This window comes from Colletotrichum paranaense (genome assembly GCF_030867605.1).
Source record: "Colletotrichum paranaense strain IMI 384185 chromosome Unknown Scaffold_23.1, whole genome shotgun sequence".
Classification (NCBI taxonomy): domain Eukaryota; kingdom Fungi; phylum Ascomycota; class Sordariomycetes; order Glomerellales; family Glomerellaceae; genus Colletotrichum; species Colletotrichum paranaense.
In genome coordinates, this window is record NW_026848981.1 from 347,247 (window position 1) to 361,945 (window position 14,699).

Consider the following 14,699-nt stretch of genomic DNA (forward strand, 5'->3'; position numbering starts at 1 on the left):
GCTTCATCCCGAGGCGCAACGTTTTCCGACGGACGGCCTCCTATTCGCTGGAAGCGGTGGTCCCGAACGAGTCATTCCGATTCGTCCAATTTTCTGGGGTAAACGTCTGAGCGACATCGACGTTCATGACGCTTTGTGATCCTCTCACTGCTCAGAAACTTTGACCGAAGCTTCCTTGTCTCACAAACACCCCTCAAGGGAGAACCCCCTGCATGCCATGCCCCAGATGATCGTTCCGCTCAGCCCGCCGTACTAGTGAGCTGTAGCCTCATAGCCCCGAAGCCCCGCTCATGGTTCGCGTTTCTTTTTTTGTGCTTTCCTCTTTCAACGTTTACCAAAAGTTCCAAAACCTCTGCGCTTTTGCGATCTTATCAAAATGGAGACGGAGATCCCCACTGCAGCCTTTAGATCATCGGACAACCCGAACTCTGGTAACAATCTCAAGAGGAAGCGAAGGCCTCGTGCGCCGATAGCTTGTGGTACATGCCGGGCTCGTAAAGTCAAGGTCGGTCAAGCTCTGATGATGCCTTTATCGAACAGACATGTTGACCACATCCCCTTCAGTGTGATGGAAGTTCGCCATGCTCCAATTGTGTTCGTGAGTGTGTTGTCTTCCTCAGGTAGTTACTTTTGATGACTGACATGACCTCCCCAAGGACACGAATTCTCGTGCTCGTACAAAGAAGGACAGGAAGACCCGTATGTGAGAGGAACACGATGAGTTCTGGTTGGGGCTAACTCATCCCACAGACCGAGTAAAAGGTCATCCTCATACAATCCCACCGGCCGCCTACAACAACGTTTGCAGCCTCAACCTCAGCTGATACCTCAGCCACAGCCATCATTGCCTGAGCATCTTCATCCATCACCAGTTAGCCTAGATGAACCAATCAAGCACGAGAACCCGATCCAGCTGAACCCACAAGAGCCAAGCCGCATGGATAGAGGCTCATCAACATCTTCGGAACAAGAAGTAGACGGCCTCGGTCAGGTCAATGAGCACACCGAGGGTGCCGAGTTTTACGGACCCACTGGGACATTTTACTTCCTCGCCCGGCTTCGCTCTCGGGCGAACACACAGAAGCAACCGGAAGCCGGCACGCACCGTAAGCAAAGCTCCATTGTAAATCTCCTGCACAGTTCGGATTACTCGACGCCTCCGGACTCTCGGATTCTCGGTCAGAACCAGTTTGCAAAGGCAAGTCCGCAGAGCAATGGCGGCAGGAGGGAGTCGTATCAGCAAGGCGTTGTTGCCGATGTGGTTCTTACCGCGGTGGACGCCGCGTTTGCGACTGAGCTTGAGCGGGAATGTGTCCGCCTGTACTTCCAAAACTTGCACAACATCCACCCAATCCTCGAACAGATGACCTTTCTCAAGAGATGTGAGGAAGAAATATGGTCGAGGCTTTCGAGGCCAGATATGATAATCTCTGCACAAATGCGTCGGGAGGCGAGGTTTCTGGCACTGTACAATGTTGTCATTGCTATCGGCGCTATTACCGCGGGAGAGACGTCCTTACTCATGGAAGACCACACCAAAGAGTTCTTGGACCGGACTGGGCAAACCAGCGACGAAGAAGCACTCTACCCACCTATTCGCTTGGCAAGAAGATTCTTCGAAAGGTCAAGGCTTCACCTTGAAGACATTTGCGAGTCGAGTTCGCTTGAAACTGCGCAGACACTGTTCCTCATGGTCAGTTCCAGGCAAAACGTTCAACGCGGAGGTATTCAGAGCTAGTTGACTGACTTGGAAGCTGCAGTCGGTATTCGGTCAAAATGCGTTGAAGCCACATAGCTGCTACATGTATAGCGGCATGGCGATAAGGACTGCGTCGGCCATGGGTATCCCAACTAATACCCGTTCCGAGACAAGCCCGGAAAGCTTGCTTTGGTGGTAGGCAATCGCGAACACGCTCGTAGTTGTATGTAGTGCTAATGTATTCAGGTCTCTTTACTCACACGAGATGTAAGTTGCGCACCGTACTCAGTTTTGTTAATTTGGAACGCTGACCATTCAGCGAAATGTGCTTTTCTGCTGGGCGTCAATCGGGACTACGTGCTCCGAGCTCTTACTCAATACCGTTCCCGAAAACCTCGGTGAGTCTGAGCCCGAACGAAAAGATCAAGTGCATGTTGCTAAGACGATGCTAAAGCATTTTCCCAACTCGGCGTATTGTTTGATCAATCCTATGGTTGACTTGGCCAAGATCCTCATGTGGATGACGGACAACCTGGGTCTGCACAGTAGTCACACATCCTTCCAAAGGCTGTCACAGACTGCGCTCAACCTGGACAGGGAGTTGGATGACTGGAAGTCTGGTTTACCAAGACAGCTCCGATTTGACACATCATCACTGGAAGACAGCGAATTCGCCATGAAGCAAAAGACGGTCCTCAAGCTACGTATGCTTCACTCGCATGTCATGCCGATGCGCTAGCATTACTGATGTACACGAACAGGATTCCTGAACGCCAGGATACTCCTTCACCGACAGTTCATCATCTCAAAGACGCAAGAAGCGGACCGTAACACCGTCGCGCGACATGTCACCTCATGCGTCAAAGCTGCCACCGAGACCATCAAGTTCATGCACACAAGCTACCTTCACCGACCTTACTTCAGGACATGGTAACGTCCTTACACCCATAAGGCCTTGCACCCGAAGAGAGCTAACTCGGAGTAGGTGGTACAACTGCATGTACCTTCTAGACGCCTGCATGGTCCTGCTCCACGTCCTAATTTCAAACATCTGTCCCTTCCCCGCCGAAGAGGTTATGGAAAACATCGAGCTGAGCCTCGACATCTTCAAGGCAATGAAGATGCTTGCAGTAGCCAGACGATGCGCCGATATTGTCAAAGAACTGCTCAATGTCGCCGCGAAAACACATTCAGTACAGCAGCGTCAGACGAGCGTGGCCACAGAAGACGAACCCGCGCTTAGGATGCATGATGACCTTAGCCAGATGATCCAGACTTCTCCTGCATTCATGTCAGATGGAATCGGCCTCCATCCTGGGGACAGCGAGCTTGGAGACGCCATGATCCCCGGGGACTTTGATGCGAACTTGGTGGATCCGAATGTTGTCTGGAACTTTTTGAATTTTGAGCATTGGAATGCGTGGTCTGATGCAGCTTTCAGATGAACATTGTACCAACAGCATGAAATCAGGTATGTCACAGATAGCCTACAATTATGGCGTATAGAGCAAGGCTCTGTGGAAATACTTAGATGAGCAAGGAGCCCAACCAGTCTTCTAGAGACCGAAACGACCTTGTCTGTTTCCCAGTGAACCTAGATAAGCCTTTTGGCTGCATACGCATTGTATGCATGACATCGTCTCAGTGTTACGTTGGAGCATCCCTCAGCTTCCTGATTTGGGTGGGATTGGTGGAACAAGCAAGGCCGTCAGAAGGTGGGAGATCAGCTAGGTGCTGCATCAAGTCTTGGCAGTCCTCAATTCACCAGAATGTCAGAGTTGGACTCTTGGAGTTTGAGGGCGTCCGCAGGTCTTGGCGGACAAACTCATGATGAATTTACCACGACTAGTATTCATCGAATAACGCCAGATATTGCCACCAGTTTCGACTCACAGCAATGCAACATGGTCGCACGCAATAGCTCTTTTGTTAGATCGACCAAGTCAGTCAACAGATACCTCACATGTATAAAACCAGATTCAAATTCGCGCCTCTCCGTATCCCTCTATGCTTGAGTCCTCGTTCTAGAATTACACCTATCATGCGTTCTATCACTATTTCAGGGCTAGTGGTGGCCATTAGCCTTGTTTCCGCTCAGTCGACCAAAACCACCTCGACCCGAACAACCTCAACAAGCACCATAAAATGGCAAGCCTCCGGAGGCGTATCTTGCCCACACCCATCGGTCAACACGAAATGGCCAACAGCCACTGGAAGCACCTCTTTCCCCACTGCCTCCTTGATTCCAGCCAATGCAGTATTTGATGGCAAGATGGCTCTGTTTGATCGCAAAGGTAGCTCAGCCGACTGCAAAGGACAAGCTGAGCAAGATGAGGCTGCTGCCGTATTCATCTTGGATAGCGGGGCGACGCTGAAGAATGCCATCATTGGCCCTGCTCAAGCTGAGGGCGTACATTGCCGCGGTCCCTGTACCATTGAGAACGTTTGGTGGGAAGACGTATGTGAGGACGCGGCCACATTCAAAGGTACTGGACCGAGATACGTCAGAGGCGGAGGGGCGAAAGAGGCCAGTGATAAGGTCTTTCAACATAATGGTGAGTACTAAGAGCTGAGACACCGTGACACTTGATCTGAGCACAAAATCCTAACATCGTTGACTCGCAGGTGAGGGATGGCTACACATCGACGGCTTCTATGCCAACAAATTTGGGAAGTTCTACCGGTCATGCGGCAATTGCAGCCAGCAGTTCCAGCGACATGTCAACATCACCAATTTTGTTGGAATACAAGGAGTAGTCAGTAAGTTACAAGAAAGATTAGTCTCCAGCAAGAGCTGCGCGTTTTTTATCCTTAGAAGTTCTTCCGTGCTAACCACTATTAGTGGGGGTAAATCAAAACTATGGCGATACTGCTACTCTATCCAATTACTGTCTCGCAAAGATTGGAGTCATCTGCACACGCTACGAAGGTTGCGTCAAGCCGTGTGAAGCTGGGGAAATTGGCGAGGGAGCTCTGGCACCATACTGTGTCGTCAACGGTCAGGATTGGTCTTGATATTACTTCAATGTTCAAGTATGTTGTTGCCATGGACGTAACAGTCCAACCAGGATACTGCGTCCCATGCATCTAAAATGAAACATGAACGCACTGAAACTATACTTATCGTCTCGCTCCCTTGAAAAGATTCAACCGAGGAGTTGAGCCCGGCACGACCGAGAAGGGAGGAGGACCGGACGGAGTGGGGCCGGTGCTCAGCTTACCGGGGCAATGTGCTGCGATGATCTCGGTCAACCCTCGTTGGCTTGGTCCTCTTCACCGAAACAAAGATGGCAAAGATGAACCAGCTATTATCAGGCGACGAAGCCGCCAAAGACGAAGTCATGCGGCTGGTATAGTAAGCCCGGAAACTTTATCAGGAGAAAGAAATGGCACTGATAGAGCGAGATCTCGCAGAAGCTAGAGTGACGGACCTATCTGAGGAGCTGGAACTACTACAAGAAGATCATGAACGGGATCGAAAGATTATCGCCCATCTCAGATCCCAACGGAGGACTACAGTGGTACGACCGCCTGAGCAAGAAGGTTCTCGCGCTCTTCAAGGCGGTACGGATGCATCCGGAGTGATTTCGAATAGAACAACGTCTAGATTTGAGTCGACCGTAGTGGAGTTCCATGAAAACCCTGAGTTCACTGACGCACCTGTTTTCTCCGGCGATGGCAATGCCTTCGACAGCTGGAAGGAAAATCTCCGCGACAAGCTGAACAGTAGCTCCTCTTCATATTCAACCGAGCCTCACCGAATCGCATTCATCCGCAGCCTAATAGACGGGCCGGCCTAATGAAAAATACGATACCAATGTCAAACGGAACAACCTCGCAGCTTCTTAGCAATCGAGGTAGTTCTGGAGGCCCTTGAACAAGTGTACAGCGACGGACTATTACGACCCGGTAGACTTTTACCTGGACATCGACCACCAGGACGGAATTACGACAGAAGGTTTGCCGACCGGATGAGGAATTTCAGGGCGAATTCCTAACAGGAATAACCCCAGGGGCGACAACAGAGACCCATGGCCACTTCTAATAAGAGGTTTTCGCGCCCCATAAGCTAATAAGCTATGCATACTAGGTTCTAGCCAAAGCTCACGCTACTGTGCGTGATTCCTCGGTATTGAGCTAGTAACTTGGTAACGGAAATGGGGATCTTGACGAGGTCTGGCGCGCTGCTGGACAGAGAGCGTTAATCACTGCAAGCCTGCGGAAACATTGAGGTTTCTGATATGGTGCCACTACCGGTCTCGCCGGTCAGCGCTATAACCTAGTTTGGAATTTATGTAAGGAATATCGGTCAGTACGTTTTGCTTACTCACCACTAGCCTAAGGAAGGATCATACATAATCTGCTCGTAGTGATGATACTGGTTAGCCTGCACGTGATGAAAGCTTGTGTTGCAGATCCGACGACGAAGCTCAAAATTGGATACGTACTAATTATTCTGTATGTTCGCGTCTTTTGTTATCGCCGTGAGGCACCGAGAGGGCCGAGCAGTTGTGATGTCATCAAAGCAGAAAGTCACCGCGCTTTCGCGCCCTCGGCACCGCGGAGCTCCGTCATGGGCTTTGATCCACGAATTAATCTGAGAAATCGGGGAAATCGCTCTTTGTCTTAAGGAATACTTTCGTCGCTTTGATCCATTATGGTCGTCTCTCATCATCAGCAAAGACTATTACAACTCTCAGACTCTCGGCAATATCTGCACTTGCATTGCGCAGCTACTTAGCTATAATTTGTGGGCAATACCTTCAAACATACCATCGAAAGCTAATCCAAAGCTAAAGCTCTCGTATTGTTTTTTTTTTTTTTTTTTTTTTTTTTCAAAATGCCAAAAAGCACGAGAAATATCTCAAAAGAGACCATAAGCAGTCTCTCCGATGCGCCAACACCGCTTCCAGGCAAAGTCCTCCAAATCAGATCCGGAAAAGTCAAAACTCTCGTCGCCGAACCGTCCGGCATCTTCAAACAAGTCCAGCAAGGGCGTATCTTCATCAACGAGCACGGCATCGGCAATGACAAGCACGTCTACCCCATACACTGGAGTACCGAGCGTGCTCTGCACCAGTACGCCTCGGAGCACTATGAGTCCTGGCGGTGCGAGGACGGCTGTCCCAAACCGGAGCTCTTCGATTACGGCGCCTTTGGGGAGAACATAGTTGGCACCAACATGAGCGAAGAAAATGTTTGCGTCGGCGACGTCTACCGCATCGGCAGGGATGTCGTGGTTGAAGTGAGCGAACCTCGCAGCCCGTGTTACAAGCTAAACTTGCGCTTCGAATGGGGCAGAGCCCTGAAGCGCGTCAATCGCACGGCGCGAACGGGATGGAATATGAGAGTCAGAACGGCGGGGTATATATGCGCGGGTGACGTGATGGAGCTCATGGAGCGTCCTCATCCGCGATGGTCGATTCTCAATATCAAGCGCGTGATCCAGGGGAAGGACGTTGCACTGCCTTTGGTGGCAGAGCTGTGCAACATGAGCGTGGTGACGAGCATGGTCCGGGAATTTGCGCTGAACCGCTTGCAGTCAACGCCGAAAAGATACGCAGTCGTGGATATCACACCCGTTACTTCGCGAGTCAAACAATTCACCTTTCAACTCCGAGAACCTTTCACGATCAACGAACCCACCTTCAAAGAGTTCGCGTTTGCGCAAATTGAATTCGGAACGGACGATGAGAGGTATTCGCGGTCATACTCGATCGTATCAGGAGACCTGAACCGGTTTTCCCTTGGCGTGGCCCACGACGATCATTCTAGGGGAGGATCGAGGTATCTACACATGAAGCTCCAAATAGGTGATATAATCACCATGGCCCCTGGCGGGGTCCCAAAGGCTGTAGAAGACGAACAGAAATGCGTGGAGGAAGGACTGGTGGACAGACGACTTGTCATAATCGGAGGTATCGGCGTGACAGCATTCCTCCCAAAGATTGCCCAGTGGAAGAAGGAGGACATCGACTACGAAGTACATTACGCAACGCGAAACCGCGAAGAGGCTGCATTCCTGAACCGCTTCCCTAGCGAGAACATAACGCTCTATGCTAAGAACGAAGGCAGACGCCTAGACTTGGACGCCCTGATTCCGGGCTCTGATAAGGATGGAAAACACACCACGAGGATTTACTGTTGCGGCCCAGAAGGATTGATGAAAGCCGCTCAGAGACGAGCTAGGGAGATGGGATATCCAGACCACATGCTGCATTTCGAAAGCTTCGGAGTGGATTCCGCATCAACGAGAGGCAAGCCTTTCACCGTTGAAGTGAATGAGCTCGAGTCACACCGGAAGAAGACATTGGACGTGCCCCCCGACAAAACGCTGCTAACGGTATTACGGGAGGCAGGCTTTGATATGACCTTCTTCTGCGAAATGGGCGGCTGCGGTGCTTGTAAAGTCACTGTTTGTGACGGCAAGGTTGATCACCAAGGAACGGCTCTCTACCCTGAAGAGAAGAAACGCAACATGCTCAGCTGCGTTAGTCGTGGAAGTGGACACATTAAGATAGAGTTAGACTAAGCTAGAATTTACATTCAATTGGAGGTTTATTTCTTTATAATTATGCCGGCATGACTCTTCCTCGTGTAGTGCCCCAAGGTGGCTATGACATTGGTGGCTACCACATGCCAGCTGGGGTAAGCATCCCCTTGATCACCACAGCTCGAGGCCATCACGCACTTTTAAACCTGCTAATAGCTTTTGTTTTTCTTAGTCTGTCGTCGGCTTCAACCCTTGGGTTGTTCATCGTAGCAAGGAAGAGTATGGCCGAGATGTTTACGCGTTTCGGCCTGAGAGGTAGCGCAAAGGGGACAATAGCGACATGCGTAAGTTTCCCTGACGAGTCCTGTCTCCAATATCTGACCAAACTCTTCATAGACCATTTCTTCTTTGCCTTTGGATCCCGAGCTCGAGTGTGCCTTGGTCGAAGTAGGTCTCGCAAGCATCGAGTTCAAAGGTTCTGCTAACTCATTAGCGTAGATATCAGTCAGATGAAGATGGCCAAAGTCCGATCTCCAGACGTCCATGACTGGGACCGTTGCTGGGGAGGTGGCTATATAGCTTACCCCAACCCTCTCCCTATACTTCGATCTCGAGCTTACTAGCCCTAAGGCAATTTCGGAGGGAAAGTGCTAGTAAGTACCCCACTAGGAGTCATGTACTTGAATGGTTTGTTGACCATTGTTCCAGTTGGCTCGTTTCCCCTTCAGTAGTAACTGGCTCTAGGCTGGAAAATCTAAGTTCATGCCCTCATCGGGTCTGCTCTGACATGATTGAGACCTTTAATGCACCAACGTAAATCATCAACCTCATACTTAAATTGCTCAAGTTGGTATCTCATGTATAAAATTTCAAATACCCAGTTTTTCAAGAAATTTGTCTCTTGTGTAATCTTGTGATCTGCTTACTCTGGCCTCTTTGCTGTCATGCCCTCATGTTCAAGCCCGTCCTCATGTGAGATTTATCCTGTACCTGGTTAGGTAGACAATGTCGCTCGAACTAGACCTTTGAAGTTGCGTGCTCCGTTTCCACCACGTCAATAGGACCATCTCCCTTCCCATTTTCCGCAATCCGAACGTTCGCTTCTTCACCATCAAAGATGACGGCAATCTCCTCCAAAGCCTTGCCCTTAGTCTCCAAGAACCACCCATAAGCGATGCAAGCCTCCACGGCTAAGATAGCAACATAGACTATATAGAAGCGCCACCCAATATTCTGGATGCCGATCGGGTTTACGTATTGGTTGACAAAGACGGCAGCTTTAGTTGAGAAGACGTATGTTGCCATACCCTTGGCGCGGATGGAGTACGGCAGGACCTCCACAGAATAAGCGACCGGCAAGGGCGAGAAGGCGATGCAGTAAAAGACTTGGTAGATGAAAATCAGCGCCATGACGGCGATACCGGCGGAGCTGGCACTGGTTTCGGCGAATCGAGCTGAGGCGATGGTCCAACCGATAAAGACTACGAGCATACCGCAGGTCGAGATGCGGAAGAGGGGACGGCGGCCGATGCGTTCCACGAAGAATGCAGTAGTCAGGGCAAGGCCGAAGTTCCAGATGTTGAGTAAGCCATTGACCAGAGCTTGTGTGTTCTTGTTTGTGATACCGACGGTGTCCATGATTCTCGAGAGGTCTAGTCCGCATCAGCTAACGTCCAAATCCCGCTGAAGTAATGGGAAAGTTTCGTCTTCTACTTACAATAAGCAATCAGGCCGTTACCAGACCATTGCGAGAAGAATCCCATGCCTATCGTTAGCGTCAGTATGGAAATGGAACTAGATTCTTGTATGCTTGGACGAGCTTCTTACAGATGACAAGGAACATGCGGTATCGGTTGCCTTTCGTCTTAACCATTGATGCCCAAGTTGTGCTTCCAAGTCCTTCGATGCGATTAGCAAATGCGTCAAGACTCCATGGGATCTCCAAACTTACTCTTCTCATTGTCGATAGCAGCTCTGATCTCTTCAAACTCCAATCTGACCAGCTCCGTTTCTTCGCCTTCGCCGTGGTATTGCTTCAAGGCCTCCATGGCCTCGTCCCCACGATCGTGTGAGATGAGCCAACGCGGAGACTCGGGGACAAACCAGATGGCTGCGAGCTGCACCACACTAGGTGCCATCTGAAGAAGAGACGGAATTCGCCAAGACCAGGTGCTAGGGATATTTCGAGTACCAAACGTGATCCATGCTGCCGCGATACTACCGACATACCAACTGCCAAGCCCACGTCGTCAGCCCTTGGTTCTTGATTTTCTCCAATTGGTTGCTTAAGATGATAGTACATACCAGGTATTGCAGATAGCCGTGATGGTGACGCGATCCTTGGGATGCGACAGCTCACTAACCAAGCTCGGCGCCGAAGTCGTCGCAAAAGAAAGACCGAATCCGAGGATGAATCTGCTCACGACAAACATGGCAAACGCGGTACTCTCGCACTGCAAGATTGCACCAATAATCATGATACAACTTCCCGTCGTGATACCCCATCGTCTTCCAAACTTATCAGCGACCCACGGAGCGATGGGTGTCGAGCAGATGCTCCCCAAAGCCATGATGGCACTCATCAAGCCGAGGACCGCCCCGCGCGGGTTGTCGAAGAAGTCGTCAAAGTAGGAAACGGTCTGGAGGGAGTTCATCATCGAGCCATCGTATCCGCTCGTGGCGTACGAGACAACGGCGGCGGGGAAGAGGAGGAAGTAGAGCTTTCGGCGGGCGGCGGATTTGTACCATGTGGGAGACTCCTGGGCGAGTTGGGCGATGCGAGAGGGTTGGTAGCTCTCGCTCGCGGCCGCCGGTCCGCCTTGCTGGCGAGCTCGTCGGGCTTGCTGGTCTTGCCTCGGGGCAGGGAGGCGTTGGCGGAGGAAGTTCATTGTGGCAAGTAGTATCGTAGAAGAACAGAGAAGTTGACAAGAACTAAGCCGGGAGAAAGGAGGCAAGGTTGGCTCAGTAGTGGAGATGAACTTATGAGTTGAGAACCGAGACCAGATAGCCGGGATCTTGCGTGTCCTTATATGCCCGTGACCAAGTTGTCCTGTCGAGGTGGGACGGTGTCAACAACTCTTCTGGAACGCTTCGAGACTTTGCCAGGTTTTGCTCGTTGGATTGGTGTCAAGCAGTCTTGCTAGGTGACGGCGTTACAAAGTCGGCAGACGGGCTTAGGAGAAGAAGTATTCCGATCGAGCGATATTACCATTGGCGCGGAAAGCTAGCCCTTCACACTCACACACGACAATGTTAGCAGAACCGTACGCTTGGGACGCAAAGGCTCTGCCTGCCGAAGAGGACTTGGGAACTATCGGGACAAAGACGGGGGTTTGGCAAGTCGGATGATGGGATGCGGAGAAGATCCGGGGGCTGGGGTAAAAGTAAACTTGGTCCCCACATCCGGGGCATCACGAGATGAAGATGTCTGGACGAGTCTCCATGGGGAAACGAACCATTAGAAGTTGCGGATGAAGTCAAGCTCGCCTGACTCGTCCGATTGTTTCCGTAGAACAAAGGGCAGCAAAACCGTGTAAACTAGTGAGAACAACACCAGTTGTGTAGCGTCGGCCGACGATAGTGTGGAGTACGTATGAGATCCCTGGCTCCTCTTTTCCACAAGATTGACGAATCATGAACCTTCGGGGGAAATAGATGCTTCCCCCGATCTGGTCTGAGCGCCATCGGGGCATCCAAAACCTTCCCCCTAGCGTCCTTTGAGTCCTGCGGCTGATGTCGTCCGTCGTCTAAGCTATGCGGGGCATCCAAATGATTCCCCCGAGTTGGGGAACGTGGGAACGTGGGGTCGGGGAAGCGTCGAAGTCTGCCCCGAATGTCCAACGTGGGGACTCTAAGTCGCGTGTTGGCCTTCAGCGGCGCGTATGTACGAGTTCGGTCAGCCTATGCTTTACTCAGAGATAATGGGATGTCATGGGGCCTGTTGTGTGGACCTAGTGCAAAGACTCCGCAATGAGAGTGACGGATCGTACGAAGCTCTGGCTTGGAACCGTTGCGCGTATCCGAAGGGTCCTATTTAGGAGCTGGACTTGCCGTTGGGGTCGGTTGGTCCCTGTCCCTTGATTCTGTCATCCTCGCTCATTTTGATTCAATCTGATTGCAGCAATGTCAAACGGAATCCTCAGAACGTCCGGTTCCAGCATTGTCGATGCTGAGGGCAAGCCTGTCCTTCTCCGCGGCGTAAGTGTCTACCACTTTATATCCAGAATGCAACTGCCCGAAGGCCCATTGCTGACTGCCTATCGCGATACAGACGGCCCTCGGTGGCTGGATGCTGATGGAGAACTTCATGAACGGCTTCCCCGGTCGTGAGCACCAGATTCGTGCAGCACTGCTGAAGGTGCTCGGCAAGGAGAAGTGCGATTTCTTCTTCGACAAGTTCCTCGAATACTTCTTCACCGAGAAAGACGCCGAATTCCTCGCCTCAATTGGCTTCAACTGCATCCGCCTGTCTTTCAACTACCACCACTTCGAAGATGACATGAACCCCTTTGTGATCAAAGAGGAAGGCTTCAAGCATCTTGATCGCGCAATTGCAATCGTAGGTTCCTCCAACGTTTCTCAGAGTCTTCTTCCCGACTAACGTTTCTTCTTGTAGTGCGCCAAGTACAAGATCTACACAATTCTCGACCTCCACTCCGCTCCTGGTGGCCAGAACCAAGATTGGCACTCAGATAACCCGACCGGATACGCCGCGTTCTGGGACCACAAGCATTTCCAAGACAGAGTTATCAACCTTTGGCAGGTGATAGCGAAGCGATACAAGGGAAACCCGTGGATCGCAGGATACAACCCTCTCAACGAACCCGCCGACGTCGAGTGGACTCGCCTTCTCGCCTTCTACGATCGCATCGTCCCCGCCATTCGCGACATTGATCCCGAACACATTCTCTGGCTCGAGGGCAACACGTTTAGCATGGACTTTTCCGGCTTCACGAAGGTGTTCGATAACTCTGTCTATGCGGTGCACGATTACTGTGGATTCGGCTTTCCCAACCGCATTGGTAGATACCAAGGTCTGGCAGATCAGGATGCCTATATCCGCCAGATGTACGACCGCAAGGTTGCTTTCATGAAAGAGCACAACGTGCCAATCTGGAATGGTATGAACACCTCGAAGTATGAATAGACAAATCGCTAACCGTTGAGGCGCAGGCGAATTCGGTCCAATTTATGAACGAAAGGAGTACAACCCAGACTTCGAAGAGCACAACGAGGAACGATACAAGATGCTGGACAAGCAAATGGCAATTTATACCGACGAGGGTATTGGTAAGACAACTTGTGACACGAGACCTTTGAACATTCGCTCACAGCTCCATCCGTAGCATGGAGTATCTGGGCCTACAAAGACGTAAACGTCATGGGCATGACTTACCTCTCCCCTGATTCCGCCTGGCTGAAGCTCCTCGGCCCCATGATCCGCAAGAAGCGCGACCTTGCCGTCGACAGCTGGGCCTACGACGACGCACACCTCCAGCCCAATCTCTTTGGCCCCCTACACAAGTGGTTCGAAGACAACGTTCCCGCACAATACAACAAGAAGTACCCGTGGCAGTGGCGCATGCACATGCACGTGTTCCGCGGCATCCGCGGCATCACCATGACGGAGTACATGATCCCCGAATGGGCCGATTACTTTAAGGACAAGACGTTTGAAGAGCTGGATGAGCTTGCTGCCAGCTGGAAGTACGAAAACTGCATTCAGCGAGAGAGGCTGAATGAGTTGTTGAGCCTCTATGCGCCGATGACGCCTGGGGACAAGAGGTTGGAGGGCAAGGTGATTCCCTCAGAGGTTGAGAAGGAACAAGGAAAGCCCAAAGAAACTGTATCTGGTGTTGGCGTATTTGAGCTGGCACCTGATGAAAAGAAGAAGCATCTTGCTCAGGCCAGTCTAACTCCAGTTGCTGTTGTTTCATAGCTTCGAAACTTTCATTAGCCTCGACATCATGATGAGGCTGACTGGGTTGCATACACTGGCGTTATTTGGGTTTCGTAGAATAATGACTACGGGTTCAACTCTTTTCGATTCAATTGCAATATGTACTACACCGATTTGAGTCAAGGAAGAATTGACCGTCATATTCTTCGCTATGCTTGGCATTGATCGGATTTTACAGCTTCTCAGGCGAGATCCTTGCTATATGGGAATAGTCCTTATTTAAGGTAGTCCGCCATACGTCACCTGGGCTTTCCACAAACTTATGTTTCCTAAGCAGTCCCTCAGTCTATAGTCTCTGGATGAATCTGAACAAGCCACGAGCACTCGGCCCTCAGGCCGAACATCACGGACAGACCGGCAAGATCCCGGCGCCGCGCGGCACTAGGACAGCCGGGGAGTAGCGGGGAAGTTCCCCACCTAATGTCCCCTGAAGTAACTTGAAACGTGGGCCTCAGCCAGTTAAATCCGCCAAAGAATTCCCTTGTCTCCAGTGGATTTTTCAGTTCCATCTCCGCAAATCGCACAACTCACTCCCGTACCCTTGTGCT

General features: G+C 51.1%; 6 protein-coding genes across 6 annotated transcripts; 5 read left to right on the top strand and 1 right to left on the bottom strand.

Moving 5' to 3' along the window:
• Nucleotides 1-376: 376 nt before the first annotated feature.
• On the top strand, nucleotides 377-3,144 carry CPAR01_16194 (uncharacterized protein; the record flags this gene model as incomplete). Its single annotated transcript, XM_060500439.1, has 7 exons — nucleotides 377-602; nucleotides 657-699; nucleotides 751-1,693; nucleotides 1,946-1,966; nucleotides 2,019-2,403; nucleotides 2,461-2,629; nucleotides 2,685-3,144. The coding sequence occupies 7 exons, from the start codon at nucleotides 377-379 to the stop codon at nucleotides 3,142-3,144; spliced, it is 2,247 nt and encodes a 748-aa protein (XP_060340920.1).
• Nucleotides 3,145-3,740: 596 nt separating this feature from the next.
• Nucleotides 3,741-4,714, top strand: CPAR01_16195 (pectate lyase; the record flags this gene model as incomplete). The annotated part of the gene is made up of 3 exons (XM_060500440.1): nucleotides 3,741-4,254; nucleotides 4,325-4,459; nucleotides 4,542-4,714. The coding sequence occupies 3 exons, from the start codon at nucleotides 3,741-3,743 to the stop codon at nucleotides 4,712-4,714; spliced, it is 822 nt and encodes a 273-aa protein (XP_060340921.1).
• Nucleotides 4,715-6,539: 1,825 nt separating this feature from the next.
• CPAR01_16196 (uncharacterized protein) lies at nucleotides 6,540-8,231 on the top strand (the record flags this gene model as incomplete). Its single annotated transcript, XM_060500441.1, has 1 exon — nucleotides 6,540-8,231. One exon carries the CDS (start codon nucleotides 6,540-6,542, stop codon nucleotides 8,229-8,231), a length of 1,692 nt encoding a protein of 563 aa, XP_060340922.1.
• A 50-nt stretch (nucleotides 8,232-8,281) lies between these two features.
• Nucleotides 8,282-8,690, top strand: CPAR01_16197 (uncharacterized protein; the record flags this gene model as incomplete). Its single annotated transcript, XM_060500442.1, has 2 exons — nucleotides 8,282-8,536; nucleotides 8,589-8,690. 2 exons carry the CDS (start codon nucleotides 8,282-8,284, stop codon nucleotides 8,688-8,690), a joined length of 357 nt encoding a protein of 118 aa, XP_060340923.1.
• Nucleotides 8,691-9,209: 519 nt separating this feature from the next.
• CPAR01_16198 (lactose permease) lies at nucleotides 9,210-11,080 on the bottom strand (the record flags this gene model as incomplete). The annotated part of the gene is made up of 5 exons (XM_060500443.1): nucleotides 9,210-9,844; nucleotides 9,910-9,957; nucleotides 10,020-10,091; nucleotides 10,144-10,424; nucleotides 10,497-11,080. 5 exons carry the CDS (start codon nucleotides 11,078-11,080, stop codon nucleotides 9,210-9,212), a joined length of 1,620 nt encoding a protein of 539 aa, XP_060340924.1.
• Nucleotides 11,081-12,314: 1,234 nt separating this feature from the next.
• On the top strand, nucleotides 12,315-14,130 carry CPAR01_16199 (murein transglycosylase; the record flags this gene model as incomplete). Its single annotated transcript, XM_060500444.1, has 5 exons — nucleotides 12,315-12,389; nucleotides 12,463-12,750; nucleotides 12,808-13,312; nucleotides 13,365-13,481; nucleotides 13,526-14,130. 5 exons carry the CDS (start codon nucleotides 12,315-12,317, stop codon nucleotides 14,128-14,130), a joined length of 1,590 nt encoding a protein of 529 aa, XP_060340925.1.
• Nucleotides 14,131-14,699: the final 569 nt, after the last annotated feature.